This window comes from Staurois parvus, unplaced genomic scaffold (assembly GCF_062004578.1).
Source record: "Staurois parvus isolate SC_StPar_1 unplaced genomic scaffold, SC_StPar_1.0 ptg000106l, whole genome shotgun sequence".
Taxonomy (NCBI): Eukaryota; Metazoa; Chordata; class Amphibia; order Anura; family Ranidae; genus Staurois; species Staurois parvus.
In genome coordinates, this window is record NW_028317902.1 from 6,102,987 (window position 1) to 6,120,661 (window position 17,675).

Genomic DNA, 17,675 nt, shown 5'->3' on the forward strand with positions numbered 1-17,675 from the left:
CAGTCAAACACCGTTTACTAAGCAGAGGTAAATTACCGCTGCTTCGTTTGCGGTTCCTGTGATTCTCCAGCTCTGAGCTGGAGAATCTGGAGGGAGAACACAGATCGCCAGTGAAGGGCTGACATTGCTCCTTCATATACTGGCCATCTGTGTGCTGAGATGCTCAGCGGAGAACATGTTCTCCACTGATCATCTCTGTTTCCTAAACCACTAATGATCGGAGATCAGCAACGATCCTCAGGATCGCCGCTGATCTCTGTTTCATAAAAGGATACCAAAATACTTAAATAGATTCCTTGGTAGAGCTCATCCTGCACCCCTATGTTTTATATGGCCATGGAACAGTCTATCAATATTGAGTATACAGATGGGTGAGGTCCTAAGTGGTATAACAACTCACACCAACAGTTCCATAAATCCATTTATTGTCTCATTCATCTCAGACATGAACAGCTACACACAAACCAATTTAGATCATCTTATCACTACTGTGAAAAACTAGGTAGACTTTGATCTCTGTAAGCACTGATCACGCAAACACAGGACTAGTAGTTACTATTTATTTCAGGTGCAACATTACAGAGGTTATATATGTTTAGGCAAGTAAGTATAAAGATGTATATCCAAATAAACATATCCATGCATCAAAGCACCATCACATCCTGCCCTAGGACAGCAGAGATGGGAAATTCAGAGGGACTCTTACTGTACACCTCTTTGCCATGTTAAGTACATTTTGTTAATGAACTACTGAACACAGATTTACATAAAGGCTGGACCTACACCAATGATTTCCTTCCTAATTTGCTAACATTTAATTGCTAAGAGTAGTGAATGAATGAACAAAAGGCTCACTATTGTGTAAACTGTACAAGTAGAATGACTGTACAATTGTTCAATGGTGGGCAACTGATCACTGAATACATGTCACTAGTATGGTCATAATTACCATGTGTTTAGTGGCTGTTTAAAGTCTGTAACTACTAATCTATCCACTATCATTCTTACAGATTAAGAGTTTTTAGGTTTATACACACACAGGTTTCAGCTTGTGAAGGGCCAGTGTGTAAAGAAAGGCATTGCAAAGCATTTAGCAAGCTTTGAGCAGCTTTCTTAAAGCCTTTAAATAACTCTTTGGCAACAGTTTGGGGGGTGGTAAACATACCATAACAGTAGCACTGAGCACCAGCTGAAGCCTGCTAGCAGCTTGATGACAGTCAATACTCCCATTATGAGTTTAAAAGTGGAACTTCTGTCTTACCTCCAGCTTTGCACAGTTGTACAGATTCCTCTCTTATACTGAAATTGCTTAAACTGATTTCACTGAACACTGTCATCCAACATCATTTAGTGCTTTTCCTCCCCAGCCCACTGGTTTTCAAGCATGGAGGATCAGCATCACATGCGGGCATTGCCTAGGGCAGTCTGCATATAAATGAAGCTTGCTTAGGTACATCCACTCCTCAAGACTGACATCCAAACATCAAGGCAGTTTATTAATTGTATAACACCCCCCAATTGCCAGCCCGCTGCTTACATCTGAGCTGAAGGGTCTTTAGAGGAGCCCTGCTAGGACCTACCACCAGCCATGATCTTTGTTTTTCCAGTCTGCCTGCTTTGCACAGATAAGTATAGAGATCCAGTAATAACATCTTTGGGTCTAAAATAATATGTGCTATGTAAAAAGGTTTTATTTAAAATACTTCATTTGCATGTTGTTGAGGGGGGAGGGAGGAACCAGGGTAGGAAAAATATAAACAGAATAAACTTCAGCTTTAAACCCCCAAAATGAAACTGAATGCATGGTGCTTTCACTGTTTCCTAACACTGGCTTAAAACTTTGCAAATGCAAAATCTTAGGTATTTCTATAAATATATGAAATGCGATCTCTAAAATTTTCATTAGCAATCAGAAATCATCTGATTGATTGCTGTCAGTTGTTTTAATCATTGCTTCTTATACTTATTTATTAAATAAGACTGTTTGTGCAATAATCAAGAATATTTGATTTGACTATGGGTTCACGGAGAATAATCTATGATCAAATCAACTCAGGAAAGAGATACACAGGTAGGACAATTTTCTGTGTTCCAATATTTTGCCTAAACCAAGACTATATGGATTCTACAATGGTGCACCAGCTAGCTGTTCTCTTTTAGACGCTTAGTGGTTGCATAGCAACAGAAAAAAACATAACATAGAAACTTTCTGTGACCTTTTTAGGTATTCTTATGGACAGATATTTCAAGGGGAACATTTTGTTATCCAAGAAATAATCTGGCAGTTCCTACTGATATATGAAGCAATGGAATACACGTGATCTGCTCTGATTCTTACAACTGACTTTTACATCGATGCTGAACATCATAGCTATGTTAAATCTTCTCCTAATTGTAGCCAAATCTCTCAAAGGGACACATGCAAACACTATGATAATATTCATTTATACATCAAAATGATAAATAAAACCTGAAAAAATGGATTTCACTGAACCTCTGTGGGAAGATTTAAACAAGATCCCTGGAGCCTGGACATTTTACAGCTGGCGCCTTGTTTTAATTTATGTTCTTAGAGTTGTGGATGTTGTTCTTTCCTGGTTACCGTCAAACAGGCTTGCTCTTGGACATTAAATTATCCCACTTGCTTCTAAATTTTGAATAGGATTGTCTGCCTTTGACCTGAAGATGAGCAGCATCAAAATCTCAATCCTGACCTGCCAATCCAGTTCTAGTCTACATCAATATAATTGTTTTGTGAATTTTGTTTCCAGTGCACAGTTGTATTTTTAATGGAAATGTTATACTTAAAGAAAAAAGGGGTTTGCCATTGGTGACCCACCTCTGAAAATGCTTGTTGCATAGCGGTTGTACTGTCCCACTAGCTTTGATGTTTATAGTTACTAATCCAGAACAAGTATGCAGATTATGAAAGTCACAGGACAGTCAAAAGTCCCTGGCTTGTATACTTGCCAGGGTCACCATGACATCAAGAAAACTCTGGCATGGTACAGCTTTTGAATACGGTATACCTGCCAACGTCTGAATATCTAAATTCAGGACATTTAATTTGTTCTTCTTTTTTGCCTAACCATATTTCCATATTAAGCCCCCACCCTCGTCAGGATGTGAAGACTAGATTTATCCTTCCAAAAGTATAAGCAAAAGGGATGTGCTCATAATTATGAAACATGATATTGGTTTCCCTATATTGTATCTACTTATTAGATCGTTTTGGCTAAGGAGTAAAACAAAATGTTCCAAGATAGGAAATACATTTTGTGTAATGCATCTTACCCAAATTTAATAAAGCAATACCAAGGTATAATTTGAAAGCAATCTCTTTTTTTCCAAAGAAAATATCCATCACATCACCATGACATGTAGGTGTACAGTAATTAGTTTCTCAAGATGAATCCACATAAAAAAAAAATACTTGCTTTTGGCTGTCCTGGAGACAGTAATTAATGAAACTGTTGCAAGGAAGTCTACAAGCACATAATTATCCTCACCTAAGTGCAGATAATGTATATACTGAAGAAGTCTTAATGAATATTTTGTATAAATCAAAGGTTATGCAAGGTGATAGCGCTGCTAATATATATTATGTAGGAGATGCTGTAACAACTGAAAATCCTTTTCTAGGACAGGAGTGTGCAAAAAATTCCATCAAATACATCTTTCACTGTTTTGGATTTTTATGGGAACCCAATATTTCTGGGGACCAAAATATTGCACTAACAATTTAAACCCCATTTTACCTTAGTCTAAGAAAAATGAAACCAGTGTCCTTCAATGATTCCCTCTGGCTGAAAGGCTCCATTTGAGATATCACATTCAGCACAAGCAGTGGAACTGTATAAAATATTTAGTATATTTCCAGAGGGATTAAATTACAAAAGTGTTTCATTAGCTGCTAGTCATAACTCTGATACCTCACTTTCACTTGTTTCTCTTGCATGAGGCCAAGTTTGCCATAAACCTGGTCTTATTGGTTTATCTCTGCTAGGAAAGGTACACATTTTTTAGGCAAATTGGACAGTTTTCAGATCACAATTCTGACTTTTGACTATAGATACAACACCAAGATAATTTTTTGATGTTTAAAAAAAACAAAAACCAATTGGGGTACAGGAAAAGTATAAGCGTTGCCTTCAGCAACCAATCAGACTATTTATGTTGTTTTTCTAGTGAAGGTTATTAAATTATATTTTCTGATTTATTTTCTCTTCTTTCACTTCATGTACATTAGACCAGTACGAGTTGCTGCAAAAAAAATAAGCAAGAACTCTATAATTTATATTACACAATACGAGCTCAAGAAAATGAACCTAATGTAACCCTTTTATACAATGATCTGTTCTAAAGACATACTTCTGACTTAGGTCTCATGCAGATGGCCGTAATGAATTTATTGATATCTACACAGGATCTTTCTGGCAGGGGATGACAGCAAGATCCTGCATAAAAAAGGCATCTAATGATCAGTAAAGTGCTTTAATAAACACACCTTTAGATGCGCTATGTATAGATCCGCAGATTTATTCTTACACTCCTTTAACTCCAATTTACATGTCTATCTAAGTACATGCATTTACACTTTTCTAATGTGCTCACACATAAATGACTGACCACAGACACAGATTTTTCTATTTTAATTCTTGTACAGTGCAATTTTACTGATGTAAAGATGCCTGTGTACATGGGCTCATACCATAAAATACTGCTGCATTCAGATCCTTTAAAAAAAAGACTATACAATTTACAGAATTGAAAGTTTGGGGGGGGGGGGGGTTCATGTCTATGTGAGTGAGCCCTTATGTGACAGTAAAAAGTAATATATAAGGGCACATGTATTTTAAATGGAAATATTATTACAGTTGATGGTTTACCTTTCTTAGGTCCCTTTATTAATTGCACTCTGAAGTCATTTACTTTACCCTTTGTGACAGATGTCTCATGCTGGCTGGCAGGAGAATTATTCTGTCTATTTCCAGTTCACCCAAAACATATCTTGTTAACAAAACCACAGAATAAGCCCTGTAAATAGGCTGAATGAAAGGAAACGAAGGTGTTGTGTATGAGAGCCAATTATATTCCAGTAGTATATAAATACAAAAAAATAAACCTTGTGATTGGTTACTGTAAACAACATCTCTACTTTTTTTTCTGGATATGCTGACATACATCTTACGGCTGCGAACCCATTCAACTATTTCACTAATAGTTCATGTTTTATTATAACATCATTTAAAGTGAAATAATCTTATCCAACACAGGTGAATGCAGCAATTTTGTGGATTCGACAATTGCCTCATGTTACAAGAAAGTTCCAGCATCTCTACCTATTGATTATTAATAAGAATACATCTAAGACTTTTCCTGATTTAAAAAAATGTGCCCGTCAGGGAGGAACAGGCTTTCAAACAATTGCCCACTTTTTAGGCTACAAATTCACTATGAGCAACAATTCACTGAAAACCACTTTATAAAAACCCAGATCATAGCTGCTTCTACTAGGCTTAGAGAAGACCACATTTAATTTAGGCATAATCAGAAATAAATGACAGACCAGCTAATTAAATGGAAACCATATACTTCCAAAGTGTTTTACTATTTTTCAGTAAGACTCTTGTTCTGCAATACAGGAGAGGTTCATCCTCATACATACATCTCAAAGGTTTATGGTGGAACTTGCAAAAGATATTAACAACATTCTCCTACAAAGCAAGAATACAGCTTATACCATGCAGCAAAAATAAACAATATCAAGACACACTGACTCATTTCATGGGTTACTGGGCTGTGCAGAAATCCCATAACACAAGTTTAAGCAAAAGCATTAGCATAATGGCACTGTACTATGTTATTGCCAATGTGTCCTGTATTAAAGAGAGCAAGTACATACTTTTTGCTGGCTTTCTTGTGTCATAAATTTCATTGGCCAGTGATGCAAATCACATAGATGCCCTGCTATGATTTGCTTCTCTAATAAATATTGACACAGAAAAAGTTTAGTGGGGGTAGAAGACCTGGCAGCCACCACAGGGCCAATAGTTATGCAAGTCCAGAATTAACTATGTATTTCTAAAACTATACCATGGCAAACTGTATTTATTGTTTGTGAAGGTCATTTCATGGCTAAATTAAGTCTACAGAATGAAGCTTTTGTGTATTATAGGTGGTAATAAGGTGATCCAAAGTAGTCCTTGTTAACATGCGAGGCTGCGCTTTTTACTGTAAATTACTAGTTAATTATATATATAATAAATATATTGTCATATAATGAAGACTAAGATTCTTCATCATGGTCTTACACCATTGATTTATAGTAGGTAGATGAGATTTTCTGCCCAATTACGAAATTTAGCATAAAAGATATAAAGTGCTTTGGTCAGCTATGTGCAATGTATGCAGTGGTTTTATGTAATATATATATATATATATATATATATATATATATATATATATGTGTGTGTGTAAAAACACAGTTTTACAGGATTGTCCTTTTTGGTAGTATAGCTTCTACAATGGATGCTAAAAAAGATGAAGGTTGTTCACCTTCCAAAGAATTCAGGCTGGTATTTTGCTTAGTGTCAATGTTTTTGGAAAGCATAACTGAACAAAGAGATTATCCTTGATCTCACCAACCAATCCCAAGCCTGAGCAGTGACTTCTAAAGGAATTTTATGTATTTGTCTGCTTTTAAAGGATGACAACCTGAGCTGTTTATCTATAGCTTCCCAGATGATGTCCGAAGTTGCATATGCAAAAATATGACTAAGCCCTTTGCCTGCCTTACAGAAAGGATCCCTCATGTAACTGAAATATAGAGCCTGTACTTTGTATAAAACTATTTAGATTGAATAGATGACATTGTACATTTAGCTTAAGTTCCTATCATAACTCAGAAGACAGGATAAGGTATGTGGTTTATGATACTGACCAACCAGAACATTCTCTGCATTACAGAGATGGATGGTATTAATTTGTTGACTCAGGTATTTGGAATGCACTCTGATCTTATCTATTAATAGGGAAGATGCTTATTATTGGTTATTGGACATTGTTATGTTTCTATAGGGCCTTCTTCACTTTTACACATCAAAACTAGGGAGTACATTCTGCTAATTATTTGGTCCTGGAGACTGAGGGTTGCATTTACTAAAATGTCAAAAATCGGTTGCATTGCCCATAAAAACCAATCATCATCAGATGTTTCCTTTCACTCTGCAAACAGATCTAGAACAAGATTGGTTGATGTGGGCAATACCTCTATTACTCATTTAATTTATTTTTTAGGTCACCTGCCACTGTTACCACTGACCTATGAGAGAGAAGGTTATGTTGTGCATACAGAACAAAAAGGTCAGGGACAGGTATACTTTGGGAATTTTATTTTAAATATATATAAAAGTATAGATGTATACAAAAGTATATTTTTCCTATTTGCAATATCTTGCCTTCGTTTTTTACAGCCTCAAATGTCAAATTAACAGCCAGCCTCCTGGAATAGACATCCCTATAACCCCCTTCAAGTAATTTCACTTCCATTAAGGAACACTTACACTGCTGAGTGTGACCTATACAGCCCTTTATCCCAAAGTCCAAAAACCATTCCACATAAGTTGTCATCTCTTCCTGAAAAAAGTTTGTTTACCCTGTACATCTGACACAATTAATTGTCCATCAAACCTTTCTGTAAGCTTTTCAACCCATTCCCAAAACCTTACCATATGCCAATGTTGCTTATACTTATCGTGGGGCTGAGTGTCTTCCTTACTGCCCTGTTTAGGTAAGTATTGCCTTCAGAAAAATAACTTACTGTTACATTCTGTGCAGGTCCTGAGGGCTTATTAATAAAGAGGAGACTAATGTTTTACAACAAGAATATAATTGTGGCACTACTGTGACAAAGTGAAAAGGCCTCAGTAGAATTTAATAAATGTTCTTTATGGTCAGTGGTCTCAAATTATAATGGAATACTCCTTGCAATGTAAAGTGTTAAGAGAAACCATGGGCTTCTGAATTTTCTACTGTATAAGATGTCTTCGCATGAGAATCCACTTTTAAAAATAAAAGGAAAAGAAAAGTTTTCATGTTCCAGCTGTCATTATTGTACTTTACAATGATACAACAAATAATCTGATTAGATGCAAAGATTATACCCCCACTTTAATTGCAATGAAAAAGGATCACTAGGAATAGTGAACCAAATTGTAAAATTATACTCTGTATTACTTCACTAATACTGTAATCTATCAAAGTTGGTCATGGTTCTCATCTAAGAGATATTTAGCAACATATTTTGCATTCTTCAATTTACTAATCATTCATATACTATTTAAAGTATGCTACCTTATTATGTAATTAATGTTACTTTATAGTTCCTTAGTTTTTGACTCCTTGAATTAAAAAATATAGATTTCATGGGAACCTATTTACCACTTTAATAAAAGACATTTAGAACAGGGGAAGGGAATGAAATAAACCTTATGTGTATATGGTGAACAGTTACCATACAAGGCAATCATTGTATAATTATAGGAACTTGAAAGGGTATATCCTATTTAACAAATATTCTTTTATAATTGATCTCATTTATTGAGTATTATTTATTTGCTGTATAATCTGTATATCACAGGACAGTTTGGCAATAACATTGTCACTAAAAGAGGCCATTAGAAAAAGCAGCTGCAGAAATTACCGACCAGCACATCGGTATATGGAAACTATTGAGTGCTGGGGATCTCTGCACAGCTCTACCATGCTGCTACTTCACTAGTTCTTGATAGATTTCTGAGCGGATGAATCTGGGCAGTGAATCTTTCTCCATAAGAGCAAAAATTTTCTTCTGGGCCAAATCAAAGCTGGAGGATGATGGCTCCACCAAATTCTTCATTGTCACTGCTTTGGTGAAGTGGTCAATGTTGACCTGCAAAAAAAAAAAGAAGAAAGGTAATGGTAAGTAACTATAACAAAAAAAAAACCAAAGGTCATTGACAATTATCTTTGCATGCCCTTTAAATAAAGCTAGACATAGCTAATTTAAGGAAATATAAATTGCAAACTAACTCAGATATAAATTCACTATAAATTGTACTAATAAATACAAATTTTGTAAGCAGATGTATATTTCTTTGTATAAGCATCTTGGTATGTCCTGTACAATACAACTCAAACTAGGGGAGAGGGAAGGGCAGCACTGAGGACCAATCGGGTGTGCATCAGTGCATATATGTAAATAGAATAAGCAAGCAGAGGGATGTGAATGTTCCTTTAGGGACGGTTCCAACCAAAATCACAAAGCAACAGGGAACTGGGTTCATGTGCAGTTTTGCATTCCTCTACAGTGTTATTTGGCTGCCCATTTGAATGAGCTGAAATCACACCAGAATGCACCAAACGTAGTGCATGCACTACTTTTGGAAATTGTGCCACACCAAATCACATGGTACTGCAGTATCATGTGATCTGGCACCTGCATTTGGGGTTTCCTTAACAATGCATTGTCACCAGTTGATCACAAAGGCAATGAATTTTGATCATGGTTCGGGAAACATGCACTGAACACACCTTTCCTGCACCGTGTTTCAGTGTGATCCGGGCAGTGAAGGGAGTTGACCTAGCTGTATTGTTTAAAGCCCAAAACCAGGCATAATGTTCACTGACACAAAATTAAAATCCTAAATGAAATCAAAACAGCATCAACTCTCAGTTTGATTACCATATGTATTTAAACCGCGTATTTAACTATTTGTCTGGTGATCAGCCTAAAATTACTAAATGTATGTTTTGGGGCAGGTAAAGTGGCAAAGCTGTTGCTGGATGTCCAAAGGCATATAGACCAATTAATTACAAATGCAGAGTTAGGTTTCAAGCCTGTAAACTGTAGGTATCTAAGTATCACATACTGTTTCAACCATAGACCATGTATTTTAGTTCTGGTATGTAAGCAGTATTGGAACAGCAACTGTAGAATTCCATACAATTGGTAAGCGTGCAATGTTCCCAGAGCTGATAGGGCACTTAGTAATACAATTAAAGCCTAACCACACTCACGTGATTTCTGTTGTTTTTTTTGGGGAACTTTTTCTAAAGGATTGGTGGCCACATATCCCACCTCCTACAGTCATATATTTTTATTAAACTATCTAAAAATCCCTTAACCTATCTAAATTTCTTTTATACAAAGTTGTTTAATATTTTTAAAAAATCCAAGATGTACAACAGACATTTAATAATTTTCTACAAATCCCAATGATTGATACAGTATAGATAATGAATTATGTTTGCAAAGTTTAGTATTTTACTGGCTGCCTTAGAATACCAAGTTTACCAGTACTTGGTACATTTTAACTTACCTGCAATCAGCTGATAGCACATTTTAATTTAGTATACCAAATTATTATATACAGTATATTATTGAAGTGATATTCTCCATCAAACCTGATACAAACCACCAGTAGATACAGAAACATAGACCATAGCATAGCCACCCAAATAACAATAAATTATAACTGAGAGGAGGTTTCCTGAATTGTTACAGTAATACTTATAAGTGCTGTATTTTAGCTTTAAGGTTGTAAAACATTTCTGACATTTATTACAGAAAAAAAGATTACATCTATGAACTCTGTATATTCACAGACAGATTTATATATCCATTAAGAGATATACAAAATGCTTCGTGTGTTCTACTATTTAGAATTAAGTCAAGCATAAAGGATGACAACTGAGCAGAAAGTATGTTTTCTGGAAAGTTGCAATAACACCCAGAAATTATTTTTATTCACAAGGCAGAAAAACAGTAGAATAAAAATGATAACATTCTCAGCTGTACAGAATACATAGAAAAAGTGTGTAAACTGTTTATACTGTTCCAGTTCAAGACAACCCAATCACGGAACCTCAGACAATTATAAATGATCGCTGAGTGGGAATTTCAATTACTGGAATTTGTTAATAATACTTAAAAAAAAAGACATAAAAAAGTTGCAGTTTTAAGGGGCAAGCATAACCAGCAGCAGCCTATAATACCATATGGTTGCTGTTAAATACTGGACCATTCCAATAGGAAAAAATCTGAAACCTCTAGGGTAGTGTCAGGGTTTTCTGCCTACCCCCAACATTCATATTGTCCTATCACTGTGATGGGTAGCCTTACTGACCAATAGGAATGTATAGGAGGCAAGTGGAGAGGGCAAGGTTTAGCCCCCTCAGGCAGTGCTTGTCAGAAATATCTGGCATTCAGTTGTAATGACAGGGTTTGCAGGCTGATGTAGAACATCTAGATGCCTGCACTCTCTATATATTGAATATAGACACACACACACATATATATATATATATATATATATATATATATATATATATATATATAGTATATACATTATAAGGTGTCTTCAAAACGTTTCCACACTTTATATACAGTATATAATAGAGTTAAAAGTGCAAAACTGTTTGAAGAACCCTCATATATTTAGCTATTTGGATCTGAGCACAGACCTATATTCAGTTCTATTGCAGAGTGTACTGTCCAGACCTGAATCTGTAGCTCTCCTCCATCTTTGTCAGTTTACCCTCCATTGGTACTATATCTCTATGTCAATTAAGCTTTCAGCTGCCATGCCCCGCTCTCCATATTTCACCTTTGCTAATTTTTCACTTTTTAATTATTTTTCACTTACAGGTTGTAAAGTTTGTAAAAAAAACATAAATTTTCTGACATCAAGAGACCAAAAGAATATTCTAGGTCCTGTGATAGTTGCACAAATGTTTATCAAAATATTGATAAAAATACACTAAAATCATTATTAGCCCACATAAAAGCAACATAGTTTATAAAGTTCCCACTAAATCTAGAACAGTTTTTCTGAAAATTTATAACATGGAGAAGCCCTTAAAAGAACTTTTCACGTTCAGGGAACCCTGCTAATAATTCGATAACTACAGCTCACGGTACATTAGTGTGTAGTCACTGGGAAGAATGCTCCTTGCATTGGTGGTCATTGAGAAGAATCCCCCCTTACAGATAGCTAGAAAGATCATTGGTGTCAGTGGTTACTTATCTAAGAGGCAGAAATCGCTCATTGCTTAAGGAACCCCTAGAAACCTCTGCAGGAACGTTAGGGTTTCACGGAACCCTGGTTGAGAAAGGTAGTCAATATTTCTATATTTTAAACCATACCTTTTTGTAAAGCAGTGAGAATTGCAAAACTGTACAATATGTGTGCTATGCTAATGCTATGTTTTATTTTTTTTTTTCAACTTAGATAATGTAATCAGGGCATGACAAAGCACTTTGGTGACAATGTATATATTAATTCTGAAACTGTGACAGGTTCTCTTTGGAGAAATATCAGGGGTCTAAACAAACCCTTCAAGTTTCCCCTTTGTGATAGAGAAAAAGACTGGGGACACAGAGTCTTCCTATTACCCTTTTGCATGGCACTTATTACTACATATAGAGGTGCTAAGTACTTAGTTCTTCCATGTTAAATCACCAACAGAAAGAGATTGTAAACAAGAGAGGCATGTTTACTGACCTCCCCACTCATCAACCTGAACCGAAAAGCCAGCAATGAGGACACCAATCTGATCAGTAGTATGGACTGGGAGGGGAAGTGGCACTGTAGGAGGAAATCAGATAGCAGGGACCAATGGCAGAGACAGCAGGCAGCATAAAGTACATGCAGGGAGAAATGGACACTGCAGGGCAGCACTGGAGAGGGGGGGGGGGGGGGGAGTGGTCAGCCATATGTTTTAAAAATTACTGTGATTGGAAACTTTTCAGCTACAGATTACCGCTATTCAACTGGTCTGGGTGACCTTTCTGTTATAGGTACGAACGTACTGTATAGCATTAGGGAATGCAAGGACTGAGCCGGTCTGTTACAAGCAGTTTTGTTCCATCGTAATCCTTATGCTCATGGCAGTAAAAGGGTTAAAGTGTGCCATAAATAAGCATTTTTCACAGTTGAATATGTAGCAGCCAGTGGGGAATCATTTCCACGCAGCTTGCCAGGTTTACCATGTATTGTGATATATGCAAACCAAGAAACCATGTTTTCATGCAATAGTTTTCTATAAGTATGTAAGGTTAACCGCCTCCTGCCTGCCATATAGTACAATGACGGACGCAAGGTGGTTCTCTCGTTTTGGGAGGACGTCATATGACGTCCTCCTATTCTAACCGCGCAGCGCGGTGATCTGCGGTGCGCTGTGTTCCTCGATCACAGCAGATCACCGATCAACAGAAAGAGTCAAAGATGCCGGCTCAGTCATGTGATCAGCTGTGTCCAATCACAGCTGATCACATGTAAATAGGGAAATGCCGGTTATCGGCATTTCTCTCCTCTGGAGCTGTCATGCTGACAGCTCGTGAGGAGAGCCGGTAATCAGCATTCCTCTGAGGGCACATGTACACTGATCATCAGAGCACTGATGATCAGTGTACCCTGATGATCTGTGTAGCCCCAGCTGTGCCATCAGTGCCAGCTCTCAGTGCTTATCAGTGCCTTGTGCCAGTGCCCATCAGTGCCACATTTCAGTGCTCATCAGTGCCACATCAATGCCACATATCAGTGCCCATCTGAAATGCCTTTCAGTGTCACCCATCAGTGCCAGTCAGTGCCACCTATCAATGCCAGTCAGTGCCACCTATCAGTGCTGCCAATCAGTGCTACCTATCAGTGCCAGTCAGTGCCACCTATCAGTGTGTTTCAGTGCCGCCTATCAGTGCCCGTCAGTGCTTCCTATCAGTGCAGCCTAACAGTGCCAGTCAGTGCCACCTGTCAGTGCTGCCTATCAGTGCCAGTCAGTGCCGCATATCAGTGCCGCCCATCAGTGCCATATATGAGTGCTGCCTTTCAGTGCCCATCAGTGATGCCTGTCAATGCCCATCAGTGCCACCTACCAGTGCTTCCTCATCAGTGTCCATCTATCAGTGCCCATCAGTGCAGCCTATCAGTGCCCATCACTGCAGCCTCATTAGCACACATCAGAGAAGGAGAAAAAACACTTATTTACAAAATTTTATAACAAAACTAAAAAAACACTTTTTCTTTCAAAATTTTCTGTGGTTTTTGGTTTGTTTAAGAAAAAATAAAAAACCTAGAGGTGATTACATGCCACCAAAATAAATCTCTATCTGTCACAAAAATTTAAAAAAAATTTCATATGGGTACAGTGTTGCATGACCGCGCAATTGTCATTTAAAGTGTGACAGCACTGAAAGCTGGGAATTGGCCTGGGCAGGAAGGGGGTATAAGAGCCCTGTAGGCTAGTGGTTAAATAACAGAGGGTTCATTGATAATATTGTATGAATGTTGTATGAACACTGTATACACAGGCAGTCAAATATCGGGACTCCAGTGAAGAGAACGCATCTAAGAAGCACTGGAACTTTGATGTGCGTTCAGGGGTGGACTGACAACTCATGGGGCCCCCGGGCAATAGGGGATCATGGGGCCCCTGTGTCCTTGCCCAATCTCAAAAAAGCCTATGAAAAAGGTACCAGGGGCATCTCATGGGGCCCCCTACTGACCCCGGGCCTTCGGGCAGTGCCCGAGTTTCCAAATGGTCAGGCCTGTGTGCGTTCATACATATTGATGGTTGTCCTCAAAGGGGCGGTTGTATCTGTAAGACTATGTATGCAGAGTTCAGGAGTGCACCATGTACAAAGTGCAGAGTTTAGGAGTATGCGGCATACAGAGTGCAGTGTTCAGGAGTGCATTACGAACAGAGTTCAGGGGTACACTATGTACAGTGCAGGGTTTAGGGGTGCACAGTGTACAGAGTCCAGAGTTCAGGTGTATGTGGTGTACACAGTTCAGAGTTCAGGAGTGTGCTATGTATAGACTGCAGAGTTCAGGTGTACATGGTGTACAGAGTGCAGAGTTCAGGTGTACATGGTGTACAGAGTGCAGAGTTCAGGTGTACATGGTGTACAGAGTGCAGAGTTCAGGTGTACATGGTGTACAGAGTGCAGAGTTCAGGTGTACATGGTGTACAGACTGCAGAGTTCAGGTGTACATGGTGTACAGAGTGCATAGTTCAGGTGTACATGGTGTACAGAGTGCAGAGTTCAGGTGTACATGGTGTACAGAGTGCAGAGTTCAGGTGTACATGGTGTACAGAGTGCAGAGTTCAGGTGTACATGGTGTACAGAGTGCAGAGTTCAGGTGTACATGGTGTATAGACTGCAGAGTTCAGGTGTACATGGTGTACAGACTGCAGAGTTCAGGTGTACATGGTGTATAGACTGCAGAGTTCAGGTGTACATGGTGTACAGAGTGCAGAGTTCAGGTGTACATGGTGTACAGAGTGCAGAGTTCAGGTGTACATGGTGTACAGAGTGCAGAGTTCAGGTGTACATGGTGTACAGAGTGCAGAGTTCAGGTGTACATGGTGTACAGAGTGCAGAGTTCAGGTGTACATGGTGTACAGAGTGCAGAGTTCAGGTGTACATGGTGTACAGAGTGCAGAGTTCAGGTGTACATGGTGTACAGAGTGCAGAGTTCAGGTGTACATGGTGTACAGACTGCAGAGTTCAGGTGTACATGGTGTACAGAGTGCAGAGTTCAGGTGTACATGGTGTACAGAGTGCAGAGTTCAGGTGTACATGGTGTACAGAGTGCAGAGTTCAGGTGTACATGGTGTACAGAGTGCAGAGTTCAGGTGTACATGGTGTACAGAGTGCAGAGTTCAGGTGTACATGGTGTACAGAGTGCAGAGTTCAAGTGTACATGGTGTACAGAGTGCAGAGTTCAGGTGTACATGGTGTACAGAGTGCAGAGTTCAGGTGTACATGGTGTACAGAGTGCAGAGTTCAGGTGTACATGGTGTACAGAGTGCAGAGTTCAGGTGTACATGGTGTACAGAGTGCAGAGTTCAGGTGTACATGGTGTACAGAGTGCAGAGTTCAGGTGTACATGGTGTACAGAGTGCAGAGTTCAAGTGTACATGGTGTACAGAGTGCAGAGTTCAGGTGTACATGGTGTACAGAGTGCAGAGTTCAGGTGTACATGGTGTACAGAGTGCAGAGTTCAGGTGTACATGGTGTACAGAGTGCAGAGTTCAGGTGTACATGGTGTACAGAGTGCAGAGTTCAGGTGTACATGGTGTACAGAGTGCAGAGTTCAGGTGTACATGGTGTACAGAGTGCAGAGTTCAGGTGTACATGGTGTACAGAGTGCAGAGGTCAGGTGTACATGGTGTACAGAGTGCAGAGGTCAGGTGTACATGGTGTACAGAGTGCAGAGGTCAGAAGTGCACAATGTACAGAGAGTAGAGTTCAGGGGTGCGCGGTGTACAGGGCTGAGGAGTGCGCTTCATACACAGTGCAGGGTTTAGGGGTGTGCTGTGCACAGAGTGAAGAGTTCATCTCTCTTTCACAGCCTGTCCACATTTTGCTTCCACCCCTCCTCCTCAGCCCTGACCTCTTCACCCCTCTCCCCCATCTCTCACCTCAGCATGCATCTTCCTCCACAGTCCTCATCTCCCACTCCCAAAAAAAAACTTCCTCGCAACTCACCTACCAGGCTTGGCTCTAGTACCTCCCAGCAGTTTAGGCGGCTCCGCCTCTCTCTCTCTCAATTGCAGGGAGATCATTGGCTGGCATCTGTCCCTGCTGTGCCCCGTCATAAGTGCATGTAGGACAGGCAGGGATCTGTAAGATCAGTGGGCCTAGTTCACACTGGCATTGAAAGCAGGCATTTGAGGGGTGTTTTTAATGCTCCTCAAATGTCTATGCAAATAATACTATGGACAGCACACAGTGCTGTTCACATGATCAAAACATGAAGTGCTAGCATCTTGTCACTTCAAAATTGAAGCCTCATGTTGATTCAGGAGGAGTTTGATGCCTTTCAAGTCTATGGTGGCGCTCCACAAACATGCTGGCAGCCGTTTGCGGGGCATTCTTGTTGCGGTTGCGGCACGTTGATAACATTACAGTTTATTATAGGTGTTTGTGGTGTGGTTCTAACACTTGTAAAATGCTTATAAAACTTCAAAACTGCACATAGGGCATTTGGTGAGCGTTTTTAACGCTTGTAAAAAGCCAGTCTAATGCCCATACTAAAGCTCATTAACGCCTGTTTAACACCTATACTAAAGCTATAGGATTGTTTGGAAAGAGTTAGAAATGTAGTCAAGTGTGAACAAGTGGTGACAGTGGTGAGGGGAGAGCGGAGGACGAGAGCCAGAGGTGGAAAAATAGAGTTCCGTCACATTCTGGCTGAAAAATCCCTGGGTGCGAGGGACACATGAAATGACCTGCAGGCCAGATTTGGCCCACAGGCCTTGTGCTTGACATATGCGCTCCAGTAGGTACCCAGCACATTGCCAGAAAAAAAATGCAAGTTTTTTTCTGGTAATCATATATCAGGAGTAGATACAGTGTGTGGTGATCTTTTCTTTTTTCCTTTATATTACTCATAACCACAGCAGCCCTTATTGAGGAAGTATGTGTCTTCATGGAGCTACATTATTTATTGCAGAAAGGAAAATCTGCCTCGTGTTTTTCTGCACATATGCTGAACTTCTGGATGAGGACTTGATGATGCCATAGTGAGCTGGGAAGTCTTCTGCTGAATGATTTGTGCAATCTGCACAGTATAGAAGAGGGGAACTAGAATGATCTGCTGCTAAAAGCCACGACTGCTAGTCAATAG

The 17,675-nt window shown here is 39.1% G+C and overlaps 1 protein-coding gene across 1 annotated transcript in view; it reads right to left on the reverse strand.

Annotated features, from left to right (window-relative positions):
* Window positions 1-546: 546 nt before the first annotated feature.
* RGS5 (regulator of G protein signaling 5) overlaps window positions 547-17,675 on the reverse strand; it is a 192,439-nt gene continuing 175,310 nt past the window's right edge. The window contains exon 5 of the mRNA XM_089671527.1: window positions 547-8,932. Within this exon, the coding sequence (XP_089527653.1) occupies window positions 8,771-8,932 (162 nt within the window). The 3' untranslated portion in view covers window positions 547-8,770. The remainder of the gene's footprint in view (window positions 8,933-17,675) is intronic.